Consider the following 12,894-nt stretch of genomic DNA (forward strand, 5'->3'; position numbering starts at 1 on the left):
TCTCTCTCTCTCTCTCTCTCTCTCTCTCTCTCTCTCTCTCTCTCTCTCTTCAGCAGCAGTTCAGTTTATTCACAAGACCCTTTTTCCTACCCTTTCTTACTCTTACTCTTACGTCTAGAGAGAGAGAGAGAGAGAGAGAGAGAGAGAGAGAGAGAGAGAGAGAGAGAGAGAGAGAGAGAGAGAGAGAGAGAGAGAGAGAGAGAGAGAGAGAGAGAGAGAGAGAGAGAGAGAGAGAGAATGTTACGATCGAAGTGAAGAGACAACACTACTGGTACGTACATGTCATCCTTTGTGTGTGTGTGTGTGTGTGTGTGTGTGTGTGTGTGTGTGTGTTGTGAACTATGATATTTACTGGTGTTTTCATGTTTAAAAATTCAGAACGAAGGTGACAAGCAAATGTTAACTGGTTATGGTGGTGGAGGTAAAGATAGTGTTATGTATCATCATTATTATTACTATTATTATTATTATTATTATTATTATTATTATTATTATTGTTCTTATTATTTTATTGATGCTGGTGCTATTGATGGTCATGGTGGTTGAGGTGGTGGTGGTTGTGATGGTGGTATTGGTGGTGGTGATGCTAGTAGTAAGTAGTAGTAGTAGTAGTAGTAGTAGTAGTAGTAGTAAGAAGAAGAAGAAGAAGAAGAAGAAGAAGAAGAAGAAGAAGAAGAAGAAGAAGAAGAAGAAGAAGAAGAAGAAGAAGAAGAAGAAGAAGAAGAAGAAGAAGAAGAAGAAGAAGAAGAAGAAGAAGAAGAAGAAGAAGAAGAAGAAGAAGAAGAAGAAGAAGAAGAAGAAGAAGAAGAAGAAGAAGAAGAAGAAAAGAAAAGAAAAGAAAAAAAAAGAAGAAGAAGAAGAAGAAAAGAAAAGAAAAGAAAAGAAGAAGAAGAAGAAGAAGAAGAAGAAGAAGAAGAAGATGAAGAAGAAGAAGACCAGAAAAATTAAGACATATTGGCAGCGTTAGTTGAGTAACGATGAAATGAACATGAAACTCATAACAACAAATATAACCACAGTAACAAAGAAGGATACAAAGACTGCCAATATTTCAGCTACAAATTGATATAATAAAAAAAGAGAAAAGTCTGCATTTTCCTTGAAAGGCTCAGTGATTCCAATTTTAAGTTTCCACGAGATCTTCAAAGAAAACTGCGCCTCATAGAAAATGTGAACCCTGCCGTATCCGCGCGGAGCACCAGTAAGAGTCGAAAATGCTCTTAAATGTATTCAATTAATTTAGCGTGGCCCGGAAATGGAAGAAATGTGAGCAGAATTTCGTAAGTAGGGAAAGAGGAGAGGAAATGAAAACTATAATAAACGTTCCCTTAGCTGCTAGAGGGGGTCTCCAAGCGCACAGGTTCGAATCCTGTCCACGGTCCGAGTGTAGGTTGGGCTTCCTCAGTCGGGGCAACGGTTTCCTAGCGGGTGGACTTTGAGATAGGAGGTACAAATCCCCTTTAGCCCATAAATTCCCGTGAAAAGCCCACATGGTATAAAAAAAAAAGATGAAATGCGTTGTAACTTAGGAATACAAGTCAACACAAGATGGTTAAGTGTGATATAGTTTTACTAGACGCGTTTTCTTGAAAGCCTGTTAGTTAAACACAGTGATACAGATATGCCTTTTAATCGTTTCAATACTGGGACACATTTTTATCTTGAGATTTGTGTACGATTAAACAGTTTCATTGATATTAGAAAGGGTCTATGGAGGTCAGAATATTAATGGGCACAGTCATCACTCTTCTAATCAACCACACGAGTCATGGTATTCAAGGGGCTAATATATCTATGTTCCAACTATGCCCGTCAAAAGTACAAACCTTATAATAATGTAAGTAAGGTATACAAACAAAAATACAGTGCTGAAGGTGTTTTTTTAAAGTCTAAGTAATTAAACACACATACGTCAAAATACAGATACACCTTTTCGACATAAATATTCTCTAACATAATCTCGTCACAAATACAAGTCATATGATGTAACGTTAGCGACTCACACAGTGGAGTGTAATTGTATAACCTTGTGCTGAGGAGCGCTGATAATCTGAAAGCATCCTCTTAGGTGGACTATAAGAGAGAGATAAGAAGAACGCAGCTTACGAGTAAAGTAGTAGAAGACTGGAACAGACTCAGCACTCACGTTGTTAATGCTGAATCGATTAAGAGCTTTTAAAGACAAGATACATTAATAGAAGATTAGATTGACCATTACGTATAGATCAGTTGGTTTCATTATGCTCTTACGTTCATAGTCATTTCATGTAATAGAGGATTCTGGCCAAGGGCAAAAAAAAAAAAAAAAAAAAAAGGAAATATAAAAGAAAAAAAATCCCAGGAAGGTACTGGTCTCGAGTATGAGAAAAAAGAAATACGAGATCAGAGATAACGTTAAAGAAAACCATCCATTTTAATTTAGAGGATATCGGCGACTCGAACACGTGTGACATTGGAATCACGAAGAACACAATAGCCACGTGGCACTGAAGAAAATAAAAAAGAAAAGACAAGAAGAAGGTGAAGGACGGAAGAGCATTTTGAAAAGTCTCAAGTGCATGCGGTGAAGTGGATGAACAAGGCGTGAGTGGCACCAGGCGGCTCAGAGACACGAGAGGAACAAAATCACCGTGACTTGGAGGATGAGCACAGCGGAGTGGCGAACAGAGTGAGGCAGTAAAGCGGCGGAGTGGTGAGGTAAAACTTTATCATATAACTAATGGATTTAGGACCGTGGTTGTTGGTTGGTTGGTTGGCTCTCTCTCTCTCTCTCTCTCTCTCTCTCTCTCTCTCTCTCTCTCTCTCTATGGATGCGATATCATAATGTTTTTGTAAATTTCTTTCCTTCCCTTAATCTTAGTTTTATGTTTTAGAAAGTTCCCTGAAAAAAAAAAACTACTAAAGATGAAGAAGATGAAGTCAACGCTAAGAAATATAATGCAAATGACGATAACAGTGCACTAAAACTCCCTTTGTTTAACTGTACCTTCCTTTTCAGTGCTCCTTGGAAAGCTACTCATAAAAAATAACGGTGAACATAATGAACTTAGCGCTAAGATACAAAATAAAAAAAGACGATGATGCACACGGTGAAAATAACGCACAGAGTCTGAAAGTTTACACAACGAAGAGAGGAAAATGGACAAATGAACACGGAGCACGCCAGCAAAACATTCTCGTCTGCAATTTTCAACACCTCGACTCATTTCACACGACGACAATGGCACACAGAACAAGGAGGCCAGAGCAATTACGGCACAAAACTGTAATGGTGCAACATGAATAATTCCCCAGCGTGTGGCTCCACCTCGCAATGTCATACCTGCTGATTGGGGCGCCGCTAATCCCCAGACTAGGTAAAGGAGAAAGAAGGAAGGAGGGAAGTAAGAAGGGAAGGAGGGAGTAAGGGAAGGTGGGCAGAGGGAGGAGGAGAGAGAGAGAGAGAGAGAGAGAGAGAGAGAGAGAGAGAGAGAGAGAGAGAGAGAGAGAGAGAGAGAGAGAGAGAGAGAGAGAGAGAGAGAGAGAGAGAGAGAGAGAGAGAGAGAGAGAGAGAGAGAGAGAGAGAGAGAGAGAGAGAGAGAGAGAGTTATTCGCAGTTAGCGAAATGTTGCTGTCACCACCACCAAGTTCTGTGATCTCTTTGATGGGTGAGAGAAGGTAGCTGTCTTTAGGAAGGCTTACGAGGGACTACTGTGACCTTGGAGTGGCAGGAAGAGGGAGGGAGGGAGAGAAGCAGGAAGAGGCACGGAAGAGAGGAGAGGAGGAAGGGTTAGAGAGTGGGACAGGAAGAGAAGTTGAAAGAGGCAGGAAGGGAGATAAAGAGAAAGAGAAGTGGTGAGGGAAGTAAATCAAACGAGGAAGAGTGAAAAGGAGGAGGTACGAGGTGAAAGCGTTAATTGGAGGCAGGAAGGAAATTAAAGAAGTGACAAGGAGGTGGATATGATAAGCAGATGTAGTGGAAGTGAGGAGGTTGAGCACTGTGAAGAGGAACCTTACAAGTGAAGAAGAAAAATCTGGTAATATGAAGAGAGAGAGAGAGAGAGAGAGAGAGAGAGAGAGAGAGAGAGAGAGAGAGAGAGAGAGAGAGAGAGAGAGAGAGAGAGAGAGAGAGAGAGAGAGAGAGAGAGAGAGAGAGAGAGAGAGAGAGAGAGAGAGAGAGAGAGAGAGAGAGAGAGAGGTCAATGTAGAAAAAAGGGAGATTATAATAAAAAACACCATCAACAATACACACAAAGACAGAGGAGAGACTTCTGGTGACGTTAAGAGGGAAAATTCAACATAGAAAAAGGGATACTATAATAAGAACACCATAAAGAATACATACATAGACGCACAAGAAGCAGGCAACAACATCAAACATTTACACAAACCTAGCACACACATGAAGGCTACGCAAAATACACACAAACACATTAAGCCACCCGCGGTTATTTACTCGAACATCCCACTGTCCCAAGTCTTTCAAGTCCCCTAGATCAACTGTCGACGTATCTGATTGGCTCGCTGATGACGGCGATGGGGGGCCGCTCAGTTATCAAGCCGCAATCAATAGGTGAAAGGTGCTGGGTGGGAGGGAGATGAGGAGAGCGAAGGGTGAAGGCCGAATGGGGAGATCTTTTTCTACAATCGACCTTTCTGTCTACCTGTCTATTTATCTACCTATCTTGTCTCCTAAGGGCTGGTGGTGGCTGTGGTTGTTTTGAAGTATAAACGGTGACTTTGAACCTTTCTCTCTACCTGTCTACCTGTTTACCTATCTTGTCTTCTACAGAATGGTGGTCGCTGTGATTGTTTTGAAGTATAAACAGTAACTTTGAATTTTGTCTGTGCTTTTGTGTTTTCTTTTTTTTTTTTTTTATCTTCATCATCCACTGTAGTTTCTATTTCGTTAGATTGTGATGATGGTCACTGTGGTTATTTTGAAGTGTAATTGGTAGCTGTGAATTTTGTTTGCTTTTGTGTTTTCTTTTTTTTATTTTCATCATCCACGTTAGCTTTTATTTCGTTAGATTGTGATGATAACGACGATGAAAGTAGATGAGTTTATTTTGGAAAGTAAGAAAATGTTATGTTTTTGTTTCCTTTCCTAATACTTTCTTTACCTGTAGCTCCTTTATCGCGTCATTCTTTACTATTCTATTTTGTTTAGTTTTGTTGATGATATTGAAAACGAACACGGAGCAAAATCAGGTGAGACAGGAAACAGGTTATCCACAAATTAGAAAACTTAAAATTTATTCTTTTCTGCTATTTGTCATTCACTCACTCACACACACACACACACACACACACACACTCTCTCTCTCTCTCTCTCTCTCTCTCTCTCTCTCTCTCTCTCTCTCTCTCATACTTCCCTACTTTTTACAACTTTTTTCACTCCTCAGTATTTATCCTAATCTTGTCATACTTGCCACCGTGTCGTCATTTCACCTCCCTGTCCCTGTCCTTGCCCTTCTCCCCTTCAAACGTGAGTATCCTCCCCTGCGTATTTCCACAGGTGTCTCCTTCCGTCCTCCGCCCCTCAGGCTCGTCGTAAAGTTCATGCATCCCGTTCCTAAACTTTATCCAACTTCGCTTCCCATTCCATAAACTTCCCTTCATCCATCGCTGCTTCTATTTCTCTTCTTTCTTCTTCTCTTATTATATTTTTTTTTTACTTTCTTTTTGGTTCTTATTTTTCTTTCTGTCCTAGTCTTTCATGTCTTCCTGCATTCCTCTTCTTTTCTTCTACCAGTTGTTTTTCTCCTTTTTTCTTTTCTTCTTATTGTTTTTGCCTTCTCCTTTAATATTTTCTTCTTTTTACTTTGTTATTTTTCTTTGTTCTTTTTTTTTATTTTCTTTTGTTTTCTCTTGTTGTTTATATTCCTTCTTTTCTATTGGTTTTTCCTTCTTTGTCGTCGTCATCCTCCTCCTCCTCCTGCTTTTTTTTCTTCTTTTCTTTTCTCTTCTTCTTCTTCTTCTTCTTCTTCTTCTTCTTCTTCTTCTTCTTCTTCTTCTTCTTCTTCTTCTTCTTCTTCTTCTTCTTCCTCCTCCTCCTCCTCCTCCTCCTCCTCCTCCTCCTCCTCCTTCTCCTCCTCCTCCTCCTCCTCCTCCTCCTCCTCCTCCTTCCTCCTCCTCCTTCCTCCTCCCCTTTCTACGACTTCTAATTCTATTCCTATTCATCCTTCTTAATGTATGACAACTCTACCTGTCCTTGAATACACTGGATGAGCACGCTACTGTTTCGCCTGCTTGCAAGGAAGTGATTATCTTTGTATTTGTCTTTCCATTAGCGCCTTTTCCTATATTCATGAATTCTAGTCTAACTTCCACTTTGCGAGAGAGAGAGAGAGAGAGAGAGAGAGAGAGAGAGAGAGAGAGAGAGAGAGAGAGAGAGAGAGAGAGAGAGAGAGAGAGAGAGAGAGAGAGAGAGAGAGAGAGAGAGAGAGAGAGACGACAGTGGAGGTGATTAAGGAAAGAGAAATGTGGGAGGAGGCTGTAATGGGAAGAGACATGAAGTGGTGGGGGTGGTGGTGGTGGTGGTGGTGGAGGAAGGGAAGCAAGGTGGAACAAGGTAGCACAAGTGGAAGAAGAGAAAGATTTTGTGGTGGAGTGTGGAGTCGTCTTTACGTGGAATCAATACAATAACAGTAATAATCGATTCACATTCCGGCTGCCGCTGTACACACACACACACACACACACACACACACACACACACACACACACACACCAAGGTCAGATAGTTCAAATATTCAAATACCAACACAAAGAGAGAGAGAGAGAGAGAGAGAGAGAGAGAGAGAGAGAGAGAGAGAGAGAGAGAGAGAGAGAGAGAGAGAGAGAGAGAGAGAGAGAGAGAGGAGGGAGGGTGAGTTAGGTGAAGAGGGGAAGGAATGTCACCTTTCAACCTAATTACCGATGAAACACACCTTTTATTTGTGTTGACCTTTCCATTACCGCCCCCTCGCGCGTGGTGAGTGGGCGTACATGTTCGTGTGTGCGCCAGTAAGTGAGTGGGGTGAGTGCATGTGTCCGAGGCTTACAGTGCGTCAAAATAACACCGGCATTATGCAAACCGTGTGGGTGAAGAATTACGTAAGTTACTCTGCTCTGAATTTTATGTTTATGTGAACGCATGAAAAGCTGAAGTGCATTACGAAGCTTTGGTAAATATAGTGAATATGTTTATAACGAGAGCTATTTTACCAAAAAGAAAAAAAAAAGTGTAACAAAGAGTGTGGTGTAAAAACGATAACTACTTACTAACAAGCCACCAAACTATAATGATGGTCCCAGTTGTTTACCTTGACTGTCTCATTTGCTTAAGATTCCATGTACTCGTATCGACAGTAACCTTTCCACACAGGTTTTTCGTTCCTCAAGACCTGTTAGGAGATATCTTCCATAGTTAAGCTGGCCCTTCTAGGTATTCCCATTTTCTTACGTTCTTTTAACCTTTTTGCCTGACTCCTTGCAACTGTTATTTCTCGTTTGTCCTGCAGTTTTTGGCTTCTGTTTTTGGTTAAATTAGAGATAACTTTTTTTTATCTCTTTTTGCCATCACGAGACCTAACCATTTACGCACCAACTGACCTTCCCTTTCCCATTTCTCTCAGAAGCTATATTTCCTCCCTCAGCGAAATGGTCTCACCCAAAATAAATGGTCCATGGCAGTTAGATTACAGTGAATATGCACTCTGAACATTAGGAAAATAAAAGCACTGTAATATTCAGCTCGACAGAAAACAGATTTCCTCTTTTCTAAGGCTTTCATAGATCGCTCAACTTTTTGTTCATCCTTTTTGTCTCTATTAATTACTTCCAAATTGATTACATAGAGATATAGATGAATAGATGATATGCATTGACGTAATTCACAACCACATAATAATTCCAACAAATGATAAATTCTTACCACAATTACATTTCTTCACTTGTCTAATTTTTCTTTAGTTACCTTATTTTCACACCTCCTTCCAAATTTAGATAAACAAAATTTTGCAGTCTCTCTCTATACTATATTATGAAAAATGTTCTATTTCACATTTCATTTTCCTATCGTGTACTAAACATGCCTCTCCATCCATAACCAAAGCTTTCACATCCATCATCACTCATCACTGCTTTCAGGACCATTGAATCACGGCTCTACATCGATTCGTTCTCCATTGCAAAAATATCACCAAATAGTCTCCTTTTATCTTTGTTTACTCATCCATATGTCATACTGCCTTGTGTGTGTGTGTGTGTGTGTGTGTGTGTGTGTGTGTGTGTGTGTGTGTGTGTGTGTGTGTGTGTGTGTGTGTGTGTGTTTAGTGACGTAACATTGCAACAAGCGACGTAACATTGCAACAGTCTCCACGAAGGAATCTTATTACTTTCCCCTTCCTCATCCCCTCACCCTTTCTTTTACAATTTCCTTCCCTGCTCCTCCCCGTTCCATTCCCTTCTCACTAACTTCCTTTCTCAATAATCAACACCTTATTCTCACACACCTCTTACCTTTTCCTCCACTTCTTACTTTCCTTCCTATACCATCACCTTTACCTTCTCCTCGACCTTATCAGCTTCACATATCTCTTACCTTCTTTCTCCACTCCTTCCTCACTGCTCTTATTACCATACTCTCACCTTCCCTTTCTCCTTCCTTACAGTTCCCCTTGGCATCGACCTTCTCTTTCCTCCCTCCTTGCTATTCAAATGGCCGGTAATGAATAACCTGAAGTAGGATGTGCAATGTGCATACCTGTAATTTCTTTGATTACAGACACGCTCTCCTCAGAACTCACTCACTAGGGAGGAAAAAAAAACAACACTTACATGTCCTATTATGAACATTATTCTGAAACACCTCTCATCACATCTTCACTGCTTTCAAAAGGCTTTCGTTGAAGATGTATTGGCTATTCTATCAAGTTCTAGTGACAGATTAATAAGAGTTACACATCATTAATAGGAAAAATACTCTTAGAAAAACCGCTAATCATCTCTGCAGCCTTGGAAAAAAGTCGTGGTGAGAGACCAAAGGGTTTCTGAATACCGTCTTATGTCAGCAGGAACGGACGCTTGAAGACAACTAAGGACACGGTGAAGGCAACATGATCAAACCAAAGGGCCTCTAGCCAAGAGTTGAGCGGCTCAAGGAAGTTTGAGGGACTAGACTTGGAAATGTTGGGGCATGAATGTTGTTGCTTTACGTGAAGTTTGGATGAAGTGGGGCAATCAGTGCTTGTGAAAAGAAACTCTGGGTAAACTGCAGGTGTAGTTATCAGAGTGTTTGATTATATGATTGGTTAGGTTGCGTGCACTTTATAACGTGTGTGTGTGTGTGTGTGTGTGTGTGTGTGTGTGTGTGTGTCTGGGATACGTAGGCATAATGAAGGAGGTGGGGGCTAGGAGGTGGGGGAGAGTAATGAGAAACTGGATACCTGGTGTGGACCCGATGCGTACCTGGAGCTCATTAGCGTCACCCTTAAGAGACAGGAGGAGGGCTGAGAGGACTCCACTGCCTCTAAAGACGACAAAGAACAACAACATTTAAAGACTATGAGAACAAACTACGCCACACACATGAAAGCAAGACGTACACACCGAATCCTTTATGTGAGGGGAGAGATGAGATCCTTCAAGCACGAGAGGGGACTAAAGGAGGTTCTTTTAGTTCCACAACACTACAGAAGGAGGAGGAAGTGAGGTCACCTTGGTATATGCGAGGCCAGTTCATCGAGGGAATCTGTTGGTGTGATGGGCGCTTTCTCGTAGAGTCTCGAGGGCGCCAGGGTGAGCAGGTTGCTGCAGTCTTGAAACCCAGGACGGCGGGTCTTCTTCTTGCGGCCTTCCTCTCGACGCAGGTTGTGCAGGCGAAACAAAAACAAGTTGGACATCGACATTTGGGCGGCAGGCTGCGAGAAGGGAACGGGAGACACATCTTCTTACACCTGTTGATGCTGACCCTGACTCTCTCTCTCTCTCTCTGTCTCTCTCTCTCTCTCTCTCTCTCTCTCTCTCTCTCAAGCATCTACATGGTCACTCCAATTAGGAACAAGGGTCGTAGTGAAGAAAGACATAATTTAAACCTCAAATTATTCTGACGTCTTTAAAATAACGAACATTTCTTTTCTGTTTAGTTATTGTCTCGGAGCGTGAAAACGACAACAGTTGCACACACACACACACACACACACACACACACACACACACACACACACACACACACACACACACACACACACACACACACACACACACACACACACACACACACACACACACACACACACACACACACACACACACACACACACACACACACACACACACACACACACACACACACACACATTTATACTTTAATATTCAACGCATTAAAGTAACATATTACGACATTAGAAAGAAATTATGCTCGAGAGGCTATACGATAAATTATTCCGTTTGAAAAAATAAGAAAAATAAAAAACTATTATGAAGTAATGAAATAAACAAAGGTGAACCTGAGTTACTTTAGCTTTATTCCATCTCCTTAACACATAATCTACAACTCCCAAAATAACCGTAGTCCCTTGAAAATTTACGTACTTACGAAAAATGAATATAAATTGCATACATATTTCCCTTATAACCATCAAAACAATTTACTCGACGATCTCAATGGTAACACAGTACAACCAAACCAATTAGTGAAAGGTTTAACCCCTTTGGCACCGGGACGTATTTTCATCTATAGTTTTAAGTGTGATTAGACGATTATATTGACATTATGAAGGGTCTATGGAGGTCAGAGGTTTAATGGGCAGTCTTCACTATTTCAATCCCCACGTGAGATTGTGAAGCTGTATAAAATCATCAAATAGTAACCAGAATGAGTACGGAAATGTGTAATGGTACTGAAGGGGTTAATCGCAACTTTCCCTTCTTCTCACGTAGATCCAAACACCAATACTTCCCTTTTCAAACCAACTCCATTACACCTACTGACAATTAATAAGCAAACCGCAGTCCCTTAAAAATATACATACTTAGACCAAATGAAAATAAACTGCATACATATTTCCCTTATATCCATCAAAGCAATTTACTTAGCGATCTCAATAGTAACAGTACAACCAAACCAATTAGTGAAAGATTTAAGCGCATCTTTCCCTTCTTCTCATATAGATCCAAATACCTATACTTCTCTTTTCAAACTGACTCCATTACTCATAATTAATAAGCATATATATAAACCCATACAGAATAAACATCTCAACTAATAAATCTATTCCGGTAAACCTCCAGAAAGCGGTACCTTTTCTAAATTGACCAAAGAGTGTGTATGCAAGTATAAGGTGTGGCTGTGGGCTGTGGGTATTATGAGGCAATGGTATGTAGTGTGTGTGCGTGGTGTGGTGTCGGTAGGGTAAGGTGGTCGGGGGGCTGGATAATATCGCTGAAAATTGGCTTGATAAGTGATTGGAAAATAATAGCTTTCAATTAACTGTTTGAGGGTGAATAGCAATTTGTGATTTGGTGATGAAATGTAGATTCGTATTCTCTCTCTCTCTCTCTCTCTCTCTCTCTCTCTCTCTCTCTCTCTCTCTCTCTCTCTCTCTCTCTCTCTCTCTCTGTCTGAAGTGTGCGCCTCATTTTTTCTAGTAATAATATTTTTGTCCTTAGTTATCTAATTACTATTTCCCGGTGTGGGTCCAGGTGTGGGGCCGCTGAAAGACACATCTGAGTGACACGCAGCCTCACTGATCACTTTATATTTGTGCACAATTAAGCATGACAAAATATTTTTTTTTGTTGATTATTATGAACGAATGGACTCCCAAATGTGTGTGTGTGTGTGTGTGTGTGTGTGTGTGTGTGTGTGTGTGTGTGTGTGTGTGTGTGTGTGTGTGTGTGTGTGCTATATTTCTTACATATATTTAATTATTGATGAAAGAAGTTGCATATCAAAAAATAATTAAAGTACTTTTTGTGAACATGTAATTAAAGAAGAAAAGAAAACACAGTATGAAATGTAAGTGACATGTGATATTCGTATTTTATTACCAAGTTATATAAAACTTTAAAAAATAATTTACCAAGATCAGACTCAATGACTTATAAACTCAAACGTCGTGAATTACTTGTCTCTTATCAGAAATTAATTTCGCAACTCATCATCGTGTAACACTATTTACAAATTAATCATCCTTCAAATGAACAAGAATTCCATTCGTAAATAAAAAATTCTATCGAAAACGTGGTTGTGTGTAGGGGGGCCGGGAGTGTTTATATGTATGTATGTATATATATATATATATATATATATATATATATATATATATATATATATATATATATATATATATATATATATCCATATATATTCTTTGCAAAAAAGAGAGCGAACAAGAGGTTGGAAAGGAAAACCTGATTTTGTGGTTATATTTTCTGTAGCACTGACAGAGCAATATTTTAGCTAGAAAATCCATTTACTCGAGAATATATCCACACAAATCTCTCTCTCTCTCTCTCTCTCTCTCTCTCTCTCTCTCTCTCTCTCTCTCTCTCATAGGGTCAAGTATTTATGATGTTGTCCTGCGTGAGGCACCGATGAAGAAAGACATTTATAAAGGATCAAGGCAATTCACTTGTGTGTGTGTGTGTGTGTGTGTGTGTGTGTGTGTGTGTGTGTGTGTGTGTGTGTGTGTGTGTGTGTGTGTGTGTGTGTGTGTGTGTGTGTGCGCGCTTACTGACAATGCTTCTTTCAATCTTCCTAAGCTGCTTTTGTGTCCTTGTTGCAATAAACTCATTTGTATTAACGGTCTCACTTTTGATGCAAGTAATTACTGTGATCTCCACGAAGATGATTGTTGTTGTTGTTGTTGTTGTTGTTGTTGTTGTTGTTGTTGTTGTTGTTGTTGTTGTTGTTATTCTAGTCATCCT

General features: G+C 40.1%; 1 protein-coding gene across 22 annotated transcripts in view; it reads right to left on the reverse strand.

The window, feature by feature from the left end:
* The window catches only part of LOC123519872 (potassium channel subfamily T member 2-like), a 624,454-nt gene that overhangs the window by 202,336 nt on the left and 409,224 nt on the right, over positions 1 to 12,894 (reverse strand). For 3 of the 22 annotated variants that reach the window (XM_045281500.1, XM_045281496.1, XM_045281499.1), the window contains exon 3: positions 9,682 to 9,884. The exons of the other annotated variants lie outside the window; for them this stretch is intronic. In XM_045281500.1, the coding sequence (XP_045137435.1) occupies positions 9,682 to 9,872 (191 nt within the window). In that variant the 5' untranslated portion in view covers positions 9,873 to 9,884. The remainder of the gene's footprint in view (positions 1 to 9,681; positions 9,885 to 12,894) is intronic. 22 annotated transcript variants of the gene reach the window in all.

This window comes from Portunus trituberculatus, chromosome 46, assembly GCF_017591435.1.
Source record: "Portunus trituberculatus isolate SZX2019 chromosome 46, ASM1759143v1, whole genome shotgun sequence".
NCBI lineage: Eukaryota > Metazoa > Arthropoda > Malacostraca > Decapoda > Portunidae > Portunus > Portunus trituberculatus.